Raw genomic sequence first — 21,526 nt, forward strand, 5'->3', positions numbered from 1 at the left:
GCACGACTCTTAAGTTCAAGTATCTGTCAAGGGAAATAAATACCCAATTCTGATTTGTGAATTTGGAAAACACTATTCATTTTAATTTCATCTGCAGCGCGGAAAGAAATGTTCACAGTGGACCTAAAAGTCTCACTAATTCTGTGGGTTTTTGTAATGTACATTCAGCCGAGAAAATAAATACTGGAAGGTGAGCCACAAATTTAAAAAACTCTGCCGGTTGTGTTTGACAAGTAATTGTGTTGGGGTTTTATCAGTAATTAAAATCTCAGGTTGTCCAATGGAGATTTGCATCCAGATACGTCTTCAAAGTGCACCTTTTCTATGAAGGCTGATCCTTCTAACCTTCATTCCCAACAGCAATGAAGACTGAGGGTCAAACTACACCTTACACTAATGCAGAGTGTGTAGATATGTTTCCCTTTGAGAGAAAGGGTATAGCTCAGCGGTACAGCATCTCCTGTTACAGCTTGGAAAAGACTCCTTATCTGAAATTCTGGAGAGTGCAGACAATACAGAGTTGTATGGGCCTATGGTCTCAGTATAAGGCAGCTTCCTATACTCCTATAAAAGGAACTTCAGTCCTTTTGACTTAAGTAGTGTGATGCAAGGTTTGATCATGCAAACAAGGCAGAGCCATGCAGAAGCATGAATACTTACATGCGATACGAACGTAGGCCTTCCGGCTCTTCGTAGTACCTGCTGAGCTCCAAGCCACACACTGGCACCAGTAATCTTCTGGCCCGAAGAGTTCTTCAACTTGCTGGCGGGAAATCTCAATGCTGACTTCTCGAACAATGAGTCCTGCCAGAACACAATCAATATCCCCATATTTATTTCAGAATTGGGGGGAAACACTGTTTGAATGGTTAACAGCAGCAGACATGGTGCTCGTTAGCATGGGGACGGAAAAGACTGCATGACCTTACCTTTGAAGCCTACATGTTGTTGGGTGAAAAGGTTGGGTAATGAAACGAAATGGTTGCATACATCTTGGCTTTAGATACTCAAAAGGAGCAGAGTCGATGCAAAATGATCCTGGGACCTTTCTACACACTTTGAGGTCATCCCACACCTCTACACAAAGTGTACTTCTACACACTTTGAGGTCATCCCATACCTCAGAAGAGTCCCACCATCAAGAACTCCCAGGACCTGCTTTGCTGTGGCTTAGCTTCAGCTTCACTATTACCACTTGCATGGCCATCTACCTCCTTTAAACACCCAACCAATCACTGTGTTCTACAGGAGAGGGTCTCCTGCAGATACCATCCTATCAGGAGGTCCATTCCATGCAACACCTTTAATGTCATGGAAGATAGCTTTGGGAACTCCCATTAAATACCAGGCAGGCATCTTCTCTGCCTGCTAAAGATCTTCCTCCTTCAACAAGCCTTCTAAATGGAGAGTTTTATCCCAGTTGGCACGTGTATTGGATTTGAATTGATTTTATGAATGTGCTGTTGTTGCCTTAAAATCTCTCTCTGTGTGATATATAAGTATTTTCATACATGCAATTGCTTTACAGGTTTTTATACATGTAACTGTTTTATATGTGTTTTTATTATATTGTGAATTGCTTTGGGGTGGCTCATGAGAAGTGATTCATAAATGAAATTATTACTGACGCTATCAAGCAGCTTGAACTTCCTAATTGTTTAGTCTGAATCCTTTTTCTTGTAATTTTCTTAATTGTCTGCTTTCCTGGCTAAACATGCCCAATTCCTTCAACCTTTCCCCTCATATGACTTGGTTATAATGTAAGCAGGAATTAAAGTGATTTAGAAATGGTTGTATTGGCTGGATCAGTCCTGGGGGAGATCAGCAGGGAAAGGAAACTAGGTTCATCTCTCTGGTTTCACGTTTGTATATAGTTTGGTAGCAGCACACTGTTGACTAAAGTTTGTTCCTTTTAATGCAGTCTCTTGCAAATATTATGCTGGCCTCCTGGTCTCTATGTTTGTTGTTCTCTGGCCATCTGGAGTTAGCACTGCAATGAAGAGTTAGAACGGTAGGCAAAGTCTAATTTTGCAGCTTTGCTCCTTGCACCTTTGAATGTCTGAAAATGATACTCCTTAAGATATTTTAAAGAAATCTGGAACACACCTTATTGCTATTGAAATACCCTCCCAAGATTCACTGAGGTGTTACTAACATTTATCATTTCTATGATCAAAGTGGTTACAATATTACACCTTACTGAGAAAGTGATTAAGGCAAAGTGGTAGAGATAAATAAAGAGACTTTTATAGCATTTAATTCACCTAGCAACAAAACAATGTTAATATATGTAGCAGATCATCCCCAATACACTCGACTTAATGATGCTATGTTAAATCTGGATATTTTAAAATCTGGAACACTTGTAGCAAAATTCTAACAGAATTCTAATGCTGCTAATTTGCACTTTGAAACAGCAGATCAGTGATCACAAACATCAGTTATCTAAAACCACAGCTCCAAAACTTATCATTAAACTACAATTATAATTAAAGACTCAGAATGTCAAACAACTTTGTACATTTGCCCCTCAAAGTACTAACTAGCCTCCTCTTCCTGACCCATAATGGATTTTAAACTGGGAACCTGACATGAACAACCATTTTATAATTTAAAAATGTCCATAAATTCCCCACTCAAGCATCCACGGCATAACAATGCCCCCTCCCTTCTCAGACAAATAGAAATGCGACAATGTTTGGTGGCAGGTACCAAGGGTAACATCAGCTGATGTTTTGTTTCATAATTTCAGGTTGAGTCTTGATGCCACTCTCACATTCAGGATTAATAGTCCAAGCCTACACATCTTTAATACTTCAAAACTAACCAAACAGGAAAGCATTAGAGATGTCAAAACACCACTCTTCAGCACTTGTTCTCGTATTATTTTTGACAAGGGGTCGATAAAAGTGTTGCGTGAGTATGCACGTTAATATTTTAAAATGCAATTTCCAAAACTCCACACTGAGACTCAGACCCACATTGGGCCTTTTTCACCTTTGTATAAGATTGCTAGGAAATGTAAATTAAACAGTATCTGGATCTCAAAACGTGCAGTTTGACATTCAGCTAAACTAAGGGTTTCTGTCTGGGCTTTCTGCTTCTGTGTATAAAACAGTGGGACTGCAGCAGCCTGGCCCAGAGGTTTTTTGCTGAGAGCAAACGGGAGTACCTCTGGCAAGCCAGACGCTGCATACATACCACACAATCAAAGCACATCACCCCTTGCCCTGAACCCTTATCCATCACAAAACTATGTTTTCCAAGACCCTTCAGAAACTGCAGTTCCCAGGGGTGCCAACTCTATGGGGCTCAACTGTCTTCGCCCTCCCAATATCTGTTGGCCGGGAGCCAACCCGCCTCAATGATAAGGAGGTAGAGGCGGCACAGAGCTAAGCGAAGCACAGCTTCAATGGTCAGCTCCTCCTGAGCAACAAAGAGGAGGAGCTATAGGCCGTTGAAGTCACACTGTGCTGGGTTCTTCACTCGTCCTCTTCCAAACGATGCAACTTCACATGGCATGCAATGGGCCCCCTCAATCTTGGCACCTTTGGTGGTTCCCATGATTCCCATGATTCTTTAGGTGACCAATACATGATTCTTTAGGTGACCAATACTTTGGCCACCTCATGAGAAGAGAGGACTCCCTGGAAAAGACCCTGATGTTGGGAAAGATGGAGGGCACAAGGAGAAGGGGACGACAGAGAATGAGATGGTTGGATGGTGTTCTTGAAGCTACTAGCATGAGTTTGATCAAACTGCGGGAGGCAGTGGAGGACAGAAGTGCCTGGCGTGCTCTGGTCCATGGGGTCACGAAGAGTCGGACACGACTAAACGACTAAACAACAACAACAACATGATTCTTTAGGGGAATCATGGTGGACTTTCCTTCCTTGGAGGTTTTTAAGCAGAGGTTGGATGGTCACCTGTCATGGATGCTTTAGTTGAGATTCCTGCATTGCAGAGGGTTGGACTAGATGTCTCTTGGAGTCCTATCCAACTTTACAGTTCTATTATTCTATGATTCAATCCATGTGCTTCAAACGTATGGTGTGTATGTGGCCAGAGTGTTCTTAAAGAGTGGCCCAGGGACCAAAGCCATTACAATGAGTCCCAGGTCTCTTGGCGCATCCCACCCCAAAACTTTTTTTAATATTATGCTCCTCTGAAAGCCGAATCAAATGTGCATGCAAATTAAAGGTAAAGGTAAAGGTACCCCTGCCCGAACGGGCCAGTCTTGACAGACTGTGGGGTTTGTGCGCCCATCTCACATTTATTGGCCGGGGGCCAGCGCTGTCCGGGGACACTTCCGGGTCACGTGGCCAGCGTGACATCGCTGCTCTGGCGAGCCAGAGCCGCACACGGAACGCCGTTTACCTTCCCGCTGGTAAGCGGTACCTATTTATCTACTTGCACCCGGGGGTGCTTTCGAACTGCTAGGTGGGCAGGCGCTGGGACCGAACAGCGGGAGCGCACCCCGTCGCGGGGATTCGAACCGCCGACCTTTCGATCGGCAAGCCCTAGGCGTTGAGGCTTTAGCCCACAGCGCCACCCGCGTCCCTGCATGCAAATTAGCATATTCAAATTATATGTACATTTGTGTCATGGGCTTGTCAAAGTCTTTTGAGGACCTAGCAATGCGCTGCAAGTTCAGAAAGAGAGCGCAGATATCCTTAATTATACAGCACAGTGTGTCCTGGCAAGCAAAAACCAAGAATGCTCCTTATTTTTTGCTCCCAGTTTCACAGAAAAAAATCGGCAATTAATTACTGTCTGCATACACTTGCATACTGCCACTTAGGTTGTATGCCAATTCAATTTTTAAAAAGTCACTGCCAAAAACGCCTTCAACATTATAACAATAGAGGGAATGAAGCATATAAATGTAGCCCAGTGTTATCTGGTGGGAGGGGAGGACTTAATGAGATGCACTGTACTGTTAGGGCCTCTGTTGTATGCCAGTTTTTGTTTTTAAAAGATTCATTATCCTTGACATTTTGCCAATCAAATTATGAACTACTTTGGGGGAAATGAATAATAGCATTTCACCTTGAAATTAAAAGACTGACAATATAGCTGCTGTGGTTTCAAGAACTGAACTGAGCAGGGACAGTGGACTGCAGACACAACTTTCTCCACCTTTTTGTGTGTGTTTATGAGCAATTTCCACTCTAGGAAGTGGTCCTTGTAATGTCTCGTCCCCTGTTTAATATGGGGAAACACAATATGCATTTTGAAATCTGCTTTAATTCTGAAGTGCAGTTGTTTCTAGGTTGCAGCTTCCTTTTTCCTTGTTTTCACAGGTTTAGCCTTGGCAGTGTAGCGTATTTATACATCAGTAGGCTCCAAATCAGTCTGACGAACTGCAACAGTTGGGAAGTGATCATTCTTCTAACTGCAAGCATATATTTGCCTAATAGGTTTGGAAACGTTTTAATTTGATGTGAGCTACAGTTGCTGATTGTTTGTTCAAGCTGAGAAACAAATGTTTCTTTAATAATAGCACTTCTGTGACAACCTAAATGCCCCAGTATTGGTTTTACTTTGGTTTGTTGTAACATGCACCTGATGGATTTCCTGCATTTGCAGAGGAGCTGGATGACCATTGAAGTCCTTCAGTTCTATGATTCACTGTCTAGATACTAGCAGAAAGGGGAGCTAATTTTTCTTGTAACCTCTGAACAAGAGTGGTCATAGCATAGTGGCTGCATTCAAGATGGGGGCTTAATTTTCAAGGCATTCTTAACCTCCTCTTGTGTCCTGAGCACACCCATCCGAGGACATGTGATTGTAAGTTTAGGTCTTTATTGGCAAAGCACACACCAGCTCCTGAGGTAGAAGAATCACATGCACAACTCCTGCTAAATGGCTGGCTAGGCACCTCCTTCTTCATACCTGTTCCTAGACCTGACCCAGACAGGTGTAGCAGCGCCATGACAATGTCAGTATTTTCATCCCTCCCATTGCAAAGATCACCAGATCATGTTTGTTTTACTTTCTGCATCAGAGAAAGGAGAGGGTGGAAACCACTCTTCCAGACTTCCGTCCCTAGCACTGTGCTGGTTTTTCTTTGATCTGTCTAGAGACTAGGTGGCAGTATGAGAGAGCTGGCTTTCTCGTGCATGTCTGTTATGTTCTTTTGTTTTGTTTAACCAGTAGTAATAAAATTAGGTATGCAACGAAACCTCCACTGTTTTGCTTCCACTGCTCTGCTACTACTGAGGTGCTCACAATAGTAAATGTGAGTCCACAGCACCAGGGCCTGTTCCAGAGGAATGCTGTGCTCTGCTGTTCCTGCGTTCCTGTGATCGGAAGGTCAGCGAAGGTGCTCCTGACACCCAACTCATGCAGGTGCTGAAAACGTGGGCTCTATATGGGTGTATGGACAGACAACACCTCCATTCGCACATTTAAACCCCCTCTTCTGATGTGACACATGCAAGCAACTGGCAAGTTCTCCTGCACATCAGCTCCAGCTGCTCGTGTCACTTTAAGTCCCTCCTTGTCCTGGGAAACAGTGTGGGAGGGAACAGAGGAGACTCTAATGATATGGCTGTCTCTAGGATTGCCTCTTCCACCTCTGTGCCTGCCTGCAATTCTTCCCCCGCCTCTTCTTCTCCCATCTGACTGCCTTCCCCCTTCCTCATGGTTGGCACAGTATTCCACAAATCACTGGCTTTTCCCCCAGTTCAATCTCCTGCCTCCTCTGCCCACCCTTCAGACTCTTGCCTGTCCTTGACATCTTGTGGCACACCAGTACGGCTTAGCACACACGATTCTGGAAGTATTGCATGGGCATACGGACTGCCTCTGTAACTCTGCATGCATCTTCATAGATGTAGGTAATCAAGGGATGTGTTTCCAAATGGCACGAATAAATTTAAAAATGGCATAAATACATTTTAAAGAGTGCGACTTTAAATGGTATGATAATATTTTAAGATGCCATGAAAACCTGGAAATGTTAATTATATATACGCCTTGCAAACACATATATAATATTTAAACAAGTCCCAGCTTGTCTCTGCTTAGATCACAAGCTTGGCTTTTGAAAATGATCATGATTTATTAGCTATACATGTATTCAGTTAAGGTAACCTTGCAATGGTGGTTTGCTTCAGAAATATTAGTTTTCAGAAGTAAAAGAAACTACTTGTTGGACCAAATAACAAAGGGAACTGTACGGCTTCAGCAACTGGAAATGATATATTTCTCCAGTGTTATAGCAAGTCAGCTAAGCTAAATCTTATTAGCCTTTGCTAATACAGTTGAAGTCCCTAATATGACAACACTTCCTAGGTGTGTTAGAGAAAATTTAATCTGTTAAAGCATCTGCGATGGCACAGAACTTATTGTGTGAGTGTATGATGTGATTTTGTAGACCATATGGAATAGCTAATTTTCTTTTCTTTGTGGTCATCTGGTGCTGTATCACAGACATGCTGCACATGGAGAATGTTAACTTAGGGAAGAGAACACCTGTGTAATATCTGAATGTTTGCTATTCCTTGCTGTAGAAGTTAATGCAAGTCCTTTTATGCTTCAGTAGTAGCCAGTATGCTGAGATGTTCTAAAAGGCACCAAAGCCCAGTACATTTAATTCAGGATTATGCCTCATTTTCCTCTTCCTAAGCATAAATGTATAAGTAAATGGTTTGGATCCAGAGAACCACAAGCAGAAGAAGGTTTCTGAAAGGTGTGGCTGAATTTTGATCAATTCCCTTTACTACAGCAGCTCTCTGCACCCCATCTAGCATCACAGAGGGTGGTCTCTCAGCCCTCCAGAGAGGCTTTATGGGGCTGCATAGGGCTGCAGGAGGTAGGGATAAGAAAATCCCCTTTCATAAACTTCCTTCTACTTTGGATCTGAGCCTATGTCTGCAAGAATACAGTCATGTTGACCATGGTTAAGCCTAGGTAGTATTGCCACTTGACCACAATATATGCCCAGTTGAGGCCAATAGGTCAAAATAGGTCTCAATCCCTAAGAGTACATTTGTGGTGGCCCTATATTAAATACCATTCATTTTAGCTTCTCGGTTTTCGGACTTGTTTTGTTTTGTTGCACCTGATAATTAGAACCAGTTAGTAAGTGCTGAAACCATGTCCAAGGTTGGAGGACGGTTGCTTCAGATGGTCAGTTTGCCAAAATATATCATTTGCCTCCACTGTAGGACAAAACCATGGCTGTTATTTCAGGAACAAAGGGAGGGGTAGTTGCCCTCTATCATGCCCAAGTTTCCAGGCATATTTCCATTTCTTGGAAGCATTGATATCTTCGACATGCTGAGTGACTATAGTCATAAACAATTAAAAAGGGCCTGCTGGGAAGGGGTGATGAAACTGAGCAGTCCTTGCCCACCAGGAGATCACTATGGTGAAAAAAGAAGTTAAAATGAGTTAATTGTTTCATCTAGTTCCTGGCAGACAAGAATCAGCATCACTCATCCATTTATACACCCAAAATCCACAACTGAATAACTGCCAGTAACCTCTGAGAGAAATCCAGGAAATTGCAAATTTGCATACATTAATATATTTGCATAAATTCAAACACCAGGGCTCAGAAGCATGTGCTTTCCATTTAAAGTTATGTCATAACAAACTTAATTGTAGGGGAATAATTGCATGAGTTTGCAGAGACCCATAGTGCACAATAAGTGCTGCGCACAGTATAAAATCCCAGTAATTAAGAATTGGTAATGAAATGTCTTCTGCACTCGTTTATGGTACTGCTTCTGCTGTTTTTCCATGGTGAGCACAAATAAAGTCAAAACATCATGGGACAGAGAGGGAATTCACACATCCCCCAGTCTGAAAACCTTTACTTTCCAAAAGTAGAAAAGACACAATAGAGAAGGAAGGGCTGTGGTGGTAGAGCACATGCTTTGCATGCAAAGAGTTTGCAAATTCAATCTCAAACATTTCCAGGTAGAACTAGAAAGACTTGTGCCTGACACTCTGGAATAAAACAACTCTCTGCCACTCAGAGAAGGAACAATGCTCTGACTATAGGTATGGCAGCTTCCTATGCTACATAATTATGCATAATTATTTGAGCGGACAAGACCAACAGTGGGTCTAGTGATCAAGAAGGCATTTTCTGCACATGCTGTAGAGGGAATTGAGGGGCAGACAGAGCCCATCAATTTGGGAGGGTACCCCATCTAGGAGAAGGGAAATTGTGGGATATATTTGGGAGAAGAAATGACTGAGGAGTTAACCCTACACAAATCTGGAGTGGCGTCCCTAAGGCAGTTGGATGGCACCTTCTATGCCTCTATCTGGCAATTCTTGCAGTGAAGCTAGTGCCAAACACATTGCTCTGCTTTCCTTTGGACCACATCAGTGAGGCTGGGGGGGGGGTCTTGTCATCTGGGCAGCCCAGGACCACCATACATATTGCCCAGGAAGGTCACTTTGGTGCTGCTAATGCACCTGAAAGAGTGATGGTTAGGGTGTTCCCCATATTTCTTTTTAATAAAATGAAAAAAGGGTAAGTACTGGGATTTTAGAAGCCATACCCTTAGAATCTAAAAACCATACCCTGTCTCCATTCTCATCCTAATATATGTGTTGCGTAAGCTACAATTCATCTCTGTACATATTGAGAGGCACCATATTATTACTTTTGACATGACACAAAGCAAATCCATGGCACAAAATTGGCACATGATCAAGCAGTCTTCCTGAAGCAAAGCACATCTAGGCTTGGGAAGCCAGCAAGCAGGACTAGAGTGAAACAGCCCTCTTCTCTCAACAACAAGTATTCAAGACTTACTGTTTCCAACAGTGGAGGGACAACATAGCCAGCCAGCAGTCAGGGTCAGTGGCAAAAGGTGGCTCTTCCAAGCCCCTGTGATCTCAGCCAGTGCCTGATTTTGCTGACTGCTGGCATCGAGTCTGGTGAAAATCCCTCTGAGAAATATTACTAGTCCTGTCAAAGCTCTTCAGGCCATCTCCACTTTCCATGAATGTCTCACCAAAGGAGGAATTCCTAAATTCACTCCCACTTTGGCAAAGTTCTGGTGAATACTTAGGAGTATAAGAAAAAGACAGCACCAACCTGTTCATGTAAATAGACCAGCTGTCCATAACCTGATGCCCTTCAGATACACCAGACCTTGCCCTTGTCTCACCAGACCTTGCCCACATTCCCTGGTCCTGCCTCCTTTGTACATTCATTTGGAAAACTAAATGTGCATTTAACTGCCCTTACATAACCTTTACCTTTATGATCGAGGACCTTGCCAATTCAAGGACAGTTTATACTGATGTAGAAGTTTTCTGACCCAATGCACATAACAGGCAAGATGGGGCTAGCAGGCACAATCATTCTGCTTGATCGTCTGCATTCGGAAAACATCTGAACATCTAAGGGAATGTCTTGGAAAGCCGATGATGCAGTTCTACGGCTGAAGTTAAACAGGTCTGTTTATCAAAGCAATTACATGAAATGGCCCACTATAGGTCAGTAATGAAATCTTTGCCTATCTGAAATCTACCCCATGTGCCCAAATTGGTATCAGGCACTGTTGACTGTGTGTGTGTGTGTTAGGGCTGAGTGCTGGACCGAAATCATATATGCTTACTTTTGGTTCACTGTATATATGGTGCTCATATTTCTTGTTCTAGCTTACCACTTTTATCTCTCTCAAAAAATCTTCACTTCTGACACCTTCTCTTCCCTCCCTACTCGTCCTCTTCCTTAATCCACATCCTTAAAATTACTTTGCTTCTTTTCCCCCAATGAAAATTCAGTTTTTAAATGTGAGATATAAAACTAGCATGACAGTTGGAGACAACGGCATTGTTAATTCTGCTTTATTTCTTTTTATTACCCTGTCTTTTCATTCTCTCTCTCCCCCCCCCAATTCTGTCTTCTTCTTAAAGATTGTGATAAAACTGAGGAAGGAACTGTTCTTTATTCTTCTGTGACCTTGTCAGGTGGTGGCTTTTCAAGGAAGGTTGAGTATAGTTTCCCTGAGGATACTTTTATGGTCAGTGCAAGAAGCCATCCAACAGATTTACATGTGTCTGAAGCACAAGTGTGCAGACCAGAGAAACAGTGGTGAGGGAAAGGGTTGTCCTATTTGCCATCCTTGAGGCCTCTAGGAAACTCACCCAACCTGGAACTGAGAGTTGAGAGAGTGTTGTGGGGGCACATTAAGACTCATGCTCTTGACAATGGGATGGGAGCAAAATGGGGTATCTATTTCAGAAAGAAGCAGCAGCTGTTTCCTGATTTTTATAAAATTGAATCCCAAACTGATGTGAAAGAGATTTCATCTATCACTACTACTAGTAGTGACCAGTAGTGACCACCCTGACCATCTGGCTGGGTTTCCCCAACCACTCTGAGCAGCTTCCAGCACATATACAAACATAACAAAATGTCAAACATAAAGAACTTCCCAATACAGGGCTGCCTACAACAAACCTATGCAGATGCAAGGGAAACCCCTACTGAAGTCAGAAAGACCTTCTTCTAAGCATACATGTATAGGATTGGGCTGTTAGAATTAGTGCGGTGTCAAAAAATTCTCCCGTATCCTTTTCCTGACCACTCTCCATCAATCAGTGAGAAAATAAATTATCAAAGGCAAGAAAAAAATCCCGGGGAAATTCTCCTGAGTCAAGTGTGAAATTTTTGTTGTGTTCATCTTTTGTGGTCAACAAAGAAGTTTTGTGGGCTCCTTTCCTTTCTTTCTACAGTTCGTCTCAGCTCTGAACTTTGCAGTTCCTGGGCTTCCCACACTTAGAGCTCAGGGAAAGACATTGTGAGGTAACTTCTCCCATGGACTCCCCCCCCCCCCAGATCAGCAAGCCTATGAGCAGTCAGGGAGGCTGCAGATTGCTGGGGAACATCAAATGGAAACCACAACCTTCAAAATCTAAATAAATTCTGAAGTGCCCTGAGAATGAAGTGGAAAAATGGGAGCCTCTTTCAGAAGGGAATTACGCTTTTGAAACGTTGACATACCACTAGTTCAACTATCCTGTAATGCAGGAGGTTGGGCTAGATGAACCATGCGGTCCATTGAAACTCTACAATGCTATTATTCTATGATTCTATCTCTATGATTTACTACTCAACATACTTTTTGTGAAGCTGCTCCCATGGTGGGACCTGAACAAGTGTGTGTGTGTGTGTGTGTGTGTGTGTGAGAGAGAGAGAGAGAGAGAGAGAGAGAGAGAGAGATACAGGAAACAAACATGCCTTTGATATTAAGTAGAGTTAATCCCTGTTCTTCGAAGAAATGTTTACAGGATTCTCGAATATGGACCTCAAGCAGCCATAGAGTGTTTCTGTTCAAATACTTCAAAGCACATACTCTGCAGTGTTTTCAAGTCAAAAATTAATAAATAGGTTAAACATAAATAGATGCCAGAGAGAGACAGAGAAAAAGAGGAGGGAGGGAAGGAGTTGTTGGTTAGGAAAAAGAAAAATGCTATCTGCATCTGATCTGGAAGGTGATAATTTTATATACGTATATGCCTCATACACAACATATCTGCATGGTTTATTAGTGAATTCAATATGTGGATGAACATTGCAAACAACTTCTTTCAAATGGTACATCAGATAATAACCATGGGGCAGTTTCCTCTGACACAAATATTTGACATACCAGGTTTTATGGGCAGTTAACAGTAAAATGATTATAGAGCTATGTACAATGGGGATATATTTATACATTTTCCTTCAAAACTCAGATGCTTAAGGCAAAGCCCTGAAGGCTTTGCTTCGACTTTTCAATCAGGTTCCAATTAGCAGAATTTTCTCTCACTCTGCTTTAGGCTGAGAACCTGATTTCTTTTTAAAAAAGAAAAGAAAAAACAATCCCAAAACTGGAGCAACTATGCTTTCATATATAAAACTGAGGTCTTATTTTAAAACTGTTTTGCACAAATAATACATTTGAAATTGGTGTATCTTGAAGGGTAAGTTATCCTGATTATAATGCTTCAAGCACTTATGATAACCTTCCTTTATGTCATCCCTTTTGGCCAATGGATGTAGAGATGGCTACTACCTTGGATGGATCTACCTGTAATTACTGCAGTGGCTCCCCATTTGTAAAATGCTCTCCCCAGGGAGACTCACCTGGCGCCTTCTTTACATATTTTTAGGTGCCAGGTAAAATCATTCCCCTTTCCCCAGGCCTTTGACTAATTAAACAATATACGGCCTTTTAAACATGGGGAGGGATTTTTGTTTGTTACTATGCTATGTCTTTTTGTGTTTTTATATTGTAAACCGCCCTGTAATCCTCTGATGAAGGGTGGTATAGAAATTTAATTGATTAATAATAATAATAATAATAATAATAAACAGATAAATGATAGATAGATAGATAGATAGATAGATAGATAGATAGATGATAGATAGATATAGATAGAACAATTCTGGCCACAATAGCTAAACCAGGTAAGTCAGCTATTGTTAGACTGCAGTTCCCATCAGCTCCAGGCAGAGTGGTCAATGGGAATTATAGCTCAACAACATCTGGAGGGCTTCAGGCTTCCCATCCCTAAGCTATATGGAAGCTCCAGAAGTGGAAGTGCCAGATGTGGTGGTGGTGAACAGTAGGAGAGTCCATTGCCCTCAATCAAGCTCTTCTGATAAGCTTCCTGGAAGTTCCCAACTAGTCACTGTGAGAAATAGGATGCTGTTCTCTGATGCAGCAGTGTTCTCCATATGCAATTCTAAATATATGCTCTCCCCCCCCCCCCACACTGTTTCGGTAGAATTTTATCTAGTCCCTTAAGTAAGCTTATAACGAGGTCAGTTTGTAAGATGTGACCAATGCAAGGTTTAGGCAGGTCATTGTCAATATCCAAGGGACTGATGTGAAATGGAGACGCTTATCTGGACTGGAACAAGTGAGAATCAAACTGAATCTCCAAAGTGCCTTAAATGATACCATCCATGCACCATGTTCTTAAAGCAAGGCTCTGCTTATTATAGTTATTTTTGTCAGTGCTGTAAGTATGGAGCTCATAGTCCCTTGGACACTTTTTAAAGCAGAAGCCTGAGCATCTTTCAAAGGTCAACCATGCTTATTCTGATAGAGTAGGGTAAGGGCACTTTTAGCGCTCCAGATGTTGTTTGACTGCAACTTCCAGTGATCAAGGTCAATGAAAGCTGTTGTCCAGCAACATCTGGTACAGCCTTTGTAAAGAGGGAATTAACAACTGTTATGTTTTATGCCTCTGGCAGAATGCTGAACTCACAGTTTTTAGATATGTGCATAATATTAAGTAACTAATAATTTTCTGCTAATTAATGGTTCATTTTTATTTTATTTTTTTGCCTGAGGCCACCTCACCTTGCCTAATGGCAAGACTGGCTCTGTTTAGAACTACTGGATTTAATTGCACTTAATTCTGAATTTTGTTTTTCATTAACCACGACCTATTCTCAAGTCTTTGGGAAAGGGTTGGCTGTAGTTTAAATCATATAAACACACTCTGTTTATTGCATTGTAGGTGCCCAGGCAATGGCCTGGGCACCTACAATGCAATCCCATGTGCATTGTACCAACTGTTTCAGATGGGCTTCTTCCCTAGGAAGGGACTGTCGGTGGGATTATAGCCTTAGCCCCCATGCCTTTCCAATGACACTTGAGTTAAATAATTTCTAAAATAAGATAGGCTCCGGTTCATGAGCATAAATACATTTGTGACAAGCTGTCTGTGCTGCTTTGTGCTTCCTGTCATTCAGTAGCTCTTTATTGTCACATGCAGGGATCCCTTAGCAGTGCTTTGAAGGACTGGTACAAGTGAAAAGGAGCACGGGAAGGCCAGGTCCAAGCTGAGAAATGTGGCAAAGAGTGATGGCACCAGTTATTCTTGCACTTGACAGAAAGCCCAGAGTGGCTTCATCTATTTCCACATGTAAATGACAGAGAAAGAAAAAGAGGAAAGGAGGAAGGAAGGAAGCTTGGAGGGGGGGGGAGTCTGCCAGAGGTTAATGATTTACATAAACTGCAGTTCAGACTTTGCAAAGAAAAATCTGTGCACTCTCTCATCCCTGGTTCAGTGGATTTGCATGCCCTTTTCTAATGATCTAGCCCTTCAGCACTGGGTAATCCTTCCCAGTCCCAGTTTAGTGCTCATGCAAAACTGAAGCACTTTGAGGCAGTTTAGAGCTGGCAGATGAATCTCAATGTGCACTGAGAAAGCATAATGGCCGTTTAGTACTTGTTAAAGGAAGCTGAGAAAATCAGAGAGAAAAGAGAGAGAGAAAAGAAAAACAGCACTTCTATTCAGCCATTGGGGACCAAAAGAAAACATTGCACAATATGGTTGCATCCTGCTAGTGCAACCAAGGTACAAGTGAAGTAAAATAAATATTATTCTGAAAATAAAAAGTTTCCATTTTTAAAAATTCTTCTATACTACATACTTTTAGAGATACTGTTTTGATGAGGGTGTGTGTGGAAATGCCTTATTCCCGTGATCTTGATGCTGTGTCACAGTTCAGTGACTGTCGGAGACTGTGGGAATAAGTACAATCGGCAAAATGACACAAGGGGTCACTAGGGAGCCTTGCTGAAGGCTTGTTTTTGATTTTTCTTAGTTCATAAAGTGCAGAGGAGCAGGACAAGGGTAGATGTCTAAAGTCACTACTCTACCCCTCCCCCCTTTCTGTTGTCAGTTAGGGATCAAATTTCACAGCTAACTTTGAAGCTTGACATTTTTCACACACACACACACACACAAAGAAAAAGAAAAAGAAAGGAAAGGAAAGGAAAGGAAAGCAACTGATCTCAAAAGGTTTCTCTCCTCCCCAGCTCTTTTCCAGGGCACTGTCAAGAAAAGTGACTTTTTCCAGACAGACAGCGGCTCTGGGAATTTAACACCTACTCCCACATTTTAAGCACATTCAGGTCTCTGAGCAGTCAGGAGTGTTTAATGCACCTTCTGACCATCAAGGGGCAACATCTCTCAAAAGGGAAACAAGTTGTCAGCAGAACAGAAGTGTGAAAAGGTAGTGGCGAAGTTCAATTATCTTCTGAAAATCTCCACCTGGACATGTGAAATAAAATGCATCACCTTTGTGTACACACACCATTAAATCCCTACCGACTCCACTGGGATGGCACAAAATCTAGGCCTTTCCTAGCATCAATAACCCTGCTGGTTACTTACTGGAAAATCTATATTGAAGTCAATGGGAATTAGACACTTTCAGTCCTGCTTGGAGATTGCCGTGACAGTGGGTCAATGGAAAGATCTGGAATGGAGTGAGCTTATCCAGCTCTGTCCCTCATTTATCATTCTGACAACTCTGTTAATTTCAGTGCTTGTTCTATTCACAGCTAGCCTTATGGTGAAGCACTCTGCAGTTGGCCAAGCTCTTAATTTAGGATGTGTGTACCTTATGCATGTAGGTGTGCAGATAGCCCTGGGTGCTTAAAAAAACCCCTGTACCTTAAAAAAAGAAAAAGGAGGACCGATGAAGGGGCATACCAGACTGTGATAGTCTTTGCAGCCATCTAAAAAGGCTAGGCAAGTCTGCATTTTAATGATGGCTATCCTTTACTCAGTGGTCAATGCTAATATGCTACTCAGGAACTGAAATAATGGGGATTTATTTATTTGGTTCTTACCAGCTTGTGAGCAACTATGCAGTAAGATGTATTTGTCTGTATTGAGTGGTGAAAGAATGCCCACATTTTATTGTATCCAGAGGATAGGTTAATCAGTATTCAGATTTACTTCTCTTGAGGGCCTTCTGAGTATTACATTGATGGCATGGACCCGCCACAGCATAGGCCCTTCCCATGTTTCCAAAGAAACATAAACAGCTCCAGACTGAGTATATTCTCCAGAAAGGAGTATATTCTGTGGCTCTCCCCTGTACCAGCATTGTCCCAGTCTCCAGGAAGGGCAATACTGGCATGGGGAGCAGACATATCTCACATGATATGAGACTTCTCAGCATAGGAAGGAATAGCTCCCACGCTACCAGTGCAAATTAAGAACAGGCTTCAGTTGATTTGCCAGTTTTTTTGATAAATGAAAAGGAACTTGAAGGCTGTATTATATGACATCCTTGCTGTGGATGCACATTCCTAGGACAACTTATACAAGTTGTTCTGGGCAGGGGCCACCTCGTAGCCTTTTTACAATTTTACCGTCCTCCTATACAGCTCATCTCATGCTCCTAAATCTGATGTGGTCATATTTCCCATGTTTCATTGTAATGCAGCAGGGGTGCATATAACTCAAATCATCAGGACTTGGAGCCTTAACCCCTGCACCACCAGTGGTCTGCCACTCCTGCAAAACTCTATGAATTCCAGAGCCCACAGGTTAACCATGGTTCTTGGAGGTCAATAAAGCCTTGCCTGAGCAACTGAGCAATTCATTGTTACAAGGAGAAATAACAGCAGCAGCAGGCATGTGATCCTTGCCTTGCCTAATCCAGCTTCATATGGATGTTGACCTTTTGACTGAACCTGTCATCACTACCACTGCCTCAGACCCTGATGGGCTTACACTGTATAGACCCTGCCTCTGACTTTTTGAAGCTTTGATCATTGCAGCCTTGATGCCCCAGCCTTCACATGGCTTGTTTGGACTACACCCCACAGCCATGAAAAGATTCCGACTGAGGGTTGATACCTCAGGCAGTTCTAGGAGTCGCCCTCAGTTACCAATGATCCAGCCCCTCCTCTTTTGGCCTACCTCTTTCTCTGCCTCCCATCTGGGTTGAGAGATGCTACAGTGGTGAACTGCACAGTTCTGAGTTCACATATGATGGTGGGAAGGTAATACTGGAAAAAGCTTGCCAATTTAGGTTACCTCTAGATTACATTTTTTAAAATGCTGTTGCTAATGCCATGCTCCTGCTGTAGAGTAGTGAAGAAGGGATAAAGGTAAAGGGACCCCTGACCGTTAGGGCCAGTCGTGGCCGACTCTGGGGTTGCGCCACTCATCTCGCTTTATTGGCCAAGGGAGCTGGTGTACAGCTTCCGGGTCATGTGGCCAGCATGAATAAGCTGCTTCTGGTGAACCAGAGCAGCGCACAGAAACGCCGTTTACCTTCCCACCAGAGCGGTACCTATTTGTCTATTTGCACTTTGAGGTGCTTTCGAACTGCTAGGTGGGCAGGAGCAGGGACTGAGCAACGGGAGCTCACCCCGTCGTGGGGATTCAAACCGCCGACCCTCTGATCAGCAAGTCCTAAGCTCTGTGGTTTAACCCACAGCGCCACCTGCATGGTGAAGGGATGCTGGAGTCCAAATCTGAAACCTAACTTCGGGCTTGCATGTTTCTGTGCAGTCATAATTTGTTGGTCTCTGAAAAATCAGTATATTTACCTAACACAAATTTATCTACTAAGGTACAAAACAGAGTCAGTACCAGCACCAGTGGATAGTGTGTCCTAGAACTGATGATGAAGGGGAATTTCATACAACAGCATCATTGATTAGGGAATGGTAATTCTAGTACTCCCATGTTTCTGGCTGAGTAACACCAAACTGAAAGGTCAGGAAGCTTCCTTGAAGGCATTGCATTAGCAAATTATGAAAATTATAAACATCTGAAATATCTGGCATTTTGGATTACTTGTAACCTACCAATATCTGTGCTATTCTGAAGCTTCAATGTGTGCTACTTTTTTCCATTTAAGGTGCTTGTTTGTTTTCAAATGTAAAATGGGACGTTTCGCTCTTCTGGTAAATATGACCACAAGGGACTTGCTCCCTTGTGTTTGTTCTTCATCCACTGAAGGCCTGGGCCTCCCCCCCTTTTAAAAAAAGCTTGATTTAGAAGCTGCAAAGCCATGCTTTTAATAATGCTGCTTATGAGCCTCTCTGTTCTCAAATAGCCAGCAGAAAATATGTGAAGGAAGGAGAAGGGAAGCCTGAGAGACACTTAAAATGACAGCAATCTAAATGTCAAATATGATAAAGGGGAAAAACTGCATGGATACTTCATATTGAGTAGGAAAAGCCACATTCCATATTTTATGGCTATGATGTTACTGGAGAATTATAGCGGTGTTGTGAAATACAGCTACCCAGTGACAAGACAAATGGGATATACATTCTGCACCATGTATACTGCAAGAGTTTTTGAACATCTTTGTCTAGCATTTGGCATTATTGCTCATGCAGCCTGCAATTCTGGCAGATGCACTTAAGCTTTCTGACCAAAAAACTTTCTATTTGCTATTGCCCTGTTGATTATGTGTTTAACCTCGGCTGACTTAAAACTGCATTGATGCAGTTATCTGACCATCTCACAACTGAAGAGTTTCTTCTAATCCTTAGCCTTAGTAAGGTTTTACAGACTATTTTGTGCATTCAGCAGATGTGTTTGGTCTGGCCATTGCTCCAAAGAAAATATCCCTAAAAGCTCAAGAACTGTAGTTGTCCATGCTTTGGTAACCTTCAGGTGGTATTGCTGCAATGAGCTTCATGTGGGGCAGTCCTTGAGGTTGGTCTGGTAGCTTCAGCTAATGCAAAATGTGGCAGGATATCGACACAATGTTATTCCTCCACTGGTGAATGAACTGCATTAACTGCTAATGAGCTACAAACTTGAAAAATGGTCTTAATCCTTATATACCCAATGGAGCCCTTTGCAGGCCTCTTGCAGAAACCATCATATCAGGAGATGTTTTCCACACAATATAGATATTGGGTCTTTGGTGATGTGGCACCATCCCTCTGGAATTAACCCCCTCCTGTTAAATACTATCTTTTCAATGACTACTGAGGACCTTGATCTCTTAAGTAGAGACTTTTCCCAGTCTGCATCTGTGTTAATATTGTTTATAGATATTTTAATTGTTTTGTAATTTGTCTGCTGGCTGCCCTGGGCTCCTATGGGAGGAAGGGTGGGGTTTAAATTTCAACAACAACAACAACAGCAACAACAACAACAACACTGTACCATCAAGTAGTTCTGGCTAGGATGTCCTTAAACAAGATTCTTAAGAGTCAAGACTATCACAAAATTCAAAGCACAAACAAGACTGAGCTGCCAAGTAGCCTGTCAAGCTGGGTCTTCCTATTTTAGGAAGTACTAACAGGGTGAGAGTGGAAGAAACTTGCTTGAGGTGATACAATGAAGACAGGAATTGGTGAAAGATGCAGCAAGGCTTCTTAGAGTGCCCCTAGCATTGTGGCAAACTACTGGGGCTCTGCTTCAGGCAGAAAAATGTCTTTGGCTACTATGCAAATCTGAGATGCTGAACTTCATTTTAAGCAACTGGATTAGTTAATTGGCTGCAGCACAGAAACTAGTTGGCACTAAATATGCACTGCTACAATAAATGCATTTTTAAAAAATGAAGTTAAGTGTATCCAACATGCCGAAAGAAAACAAACAGTCAGAAAGGAGAGATGATCACGGGGTTTTTTCTCTCTTTTGATTAATTTATAATGATTGCAAAATAATCTATGCTTCCACATTGGTTTATTGAGTCATCATCAAAGCTGCAAAAGCAGCTACATACATGGAGGGTCTGCTGGCTCGAAGTCCTATTGCAGAAGGTGAAAGGAAGTATGGGTAAGATAAGTGGTGAACTTTGCTTCATTAATGTCAGAGGGCAATGCGGAGCAAGCTAAAGCTGGGCAAATCTTGCAAGATAACTTGCCCAACCTCTCCAGTTGCACTTCTAGTAACAAGATGTTTTAACACTAGAGGTCAATACTCTGGAGGATACCCATGGAACACAGTCTGGTCTAATATACTCAGGCATACTTTTAAGCACTGCACTTTACAAGACTTATATTGATATTAACTTTCAACCTTTAGTCAGCAAGTGGGTATAAGATTCTTTTTGTTAAAATAATTGGGCCTCAAAGGACATATATTTCTAGTTATTCTCAATGGGATTTGGGATAACTAAGGCACACTCTCTCCAGAACTTCTGCATCGTCAGTCATAGCTGAAATAGAATATACAGCTCTGCTGCTGTATTGATCAGTGACAAAATACGCTCATTCTTTCATTCTCTATTTCTCCCTCTCTTTCTCTTTCAGATACACTCTGACACACACAGGAATGAACACAAGCTACTGCACCAATTTCATCTGGCTTGGCCCTTACAGTGCTTCTGAGTTCATGAACATGTAATCCTTTACAGCCCTTAGCGGATTTCTCTCTCTTTCTCTCTCCTTATCTCTTTACCTTTTACAATCCCAGATAAGTTGCTGTGCCAAGTACATTTGAACATTATGCCTTTATTTCACATTCCTGGTCCTTCATCCCTGTAATCTCTGGCTAACACCTGCCTTTTAGGATAGAATGCATGATCAGATTTTGCCATTCACACATGCATTTTACTACTTGCTTGTCTTGTTTCCCTTGTCATTGCTTGCTATTGGAGGACTTAGAAGAAAATCTGGTTCAAAACTGGCATTTCAGAAGCAATTTAAGATGAGCTTTGCTTCCTGTTACTTGAGCGTTGATGCAGATATACTGACAGGAAGGAGAAATGTGAATTTAATCTTCTTTCACTGGTAAACACTTATGTGAGGTTAGACAGCTATTTACA

The 21,526-nt window shown here is 42.2% G+C and overlaps 1 protein-coding gene across 3 annotated transcripts in view; it reads right to left on the reverse strand.

The window, feature by feature from the left end:
• UNC5C (unc-5 netrin receptor C) overlaps positions 1-21,526 on the reverse strand; it is a 319,406-nt gene that overhangs the window by 104,429 nt on the left and 193,451 nt on the right. For all 3 annotated transcript variants that reach the window (XM_082236367.1, XM_082236368.1, XM_082236366.1), the window contains exon 3: positions 661-804. In XM_082236367.1, coding sequence (XP_082092493.1) covers positions 661-804 — 144 coding nt within the window. The remainder of the gene's footprint in view (positions 1-660; positions 805-21,526) is intronic.

Source organism: Podarcis vaucheri (assembly GCF_965113315.1).
Source record: "Podarcis vaucheri genome assembly, chromosome: 9".
Classification (NCBI taxonomy): domain Eukaryota; kingdom Metazoa; phylum Chordata; class Lepidosauria; order Squamata; family Lacertidae; genus Podarcis; species Podarcis vaucheri.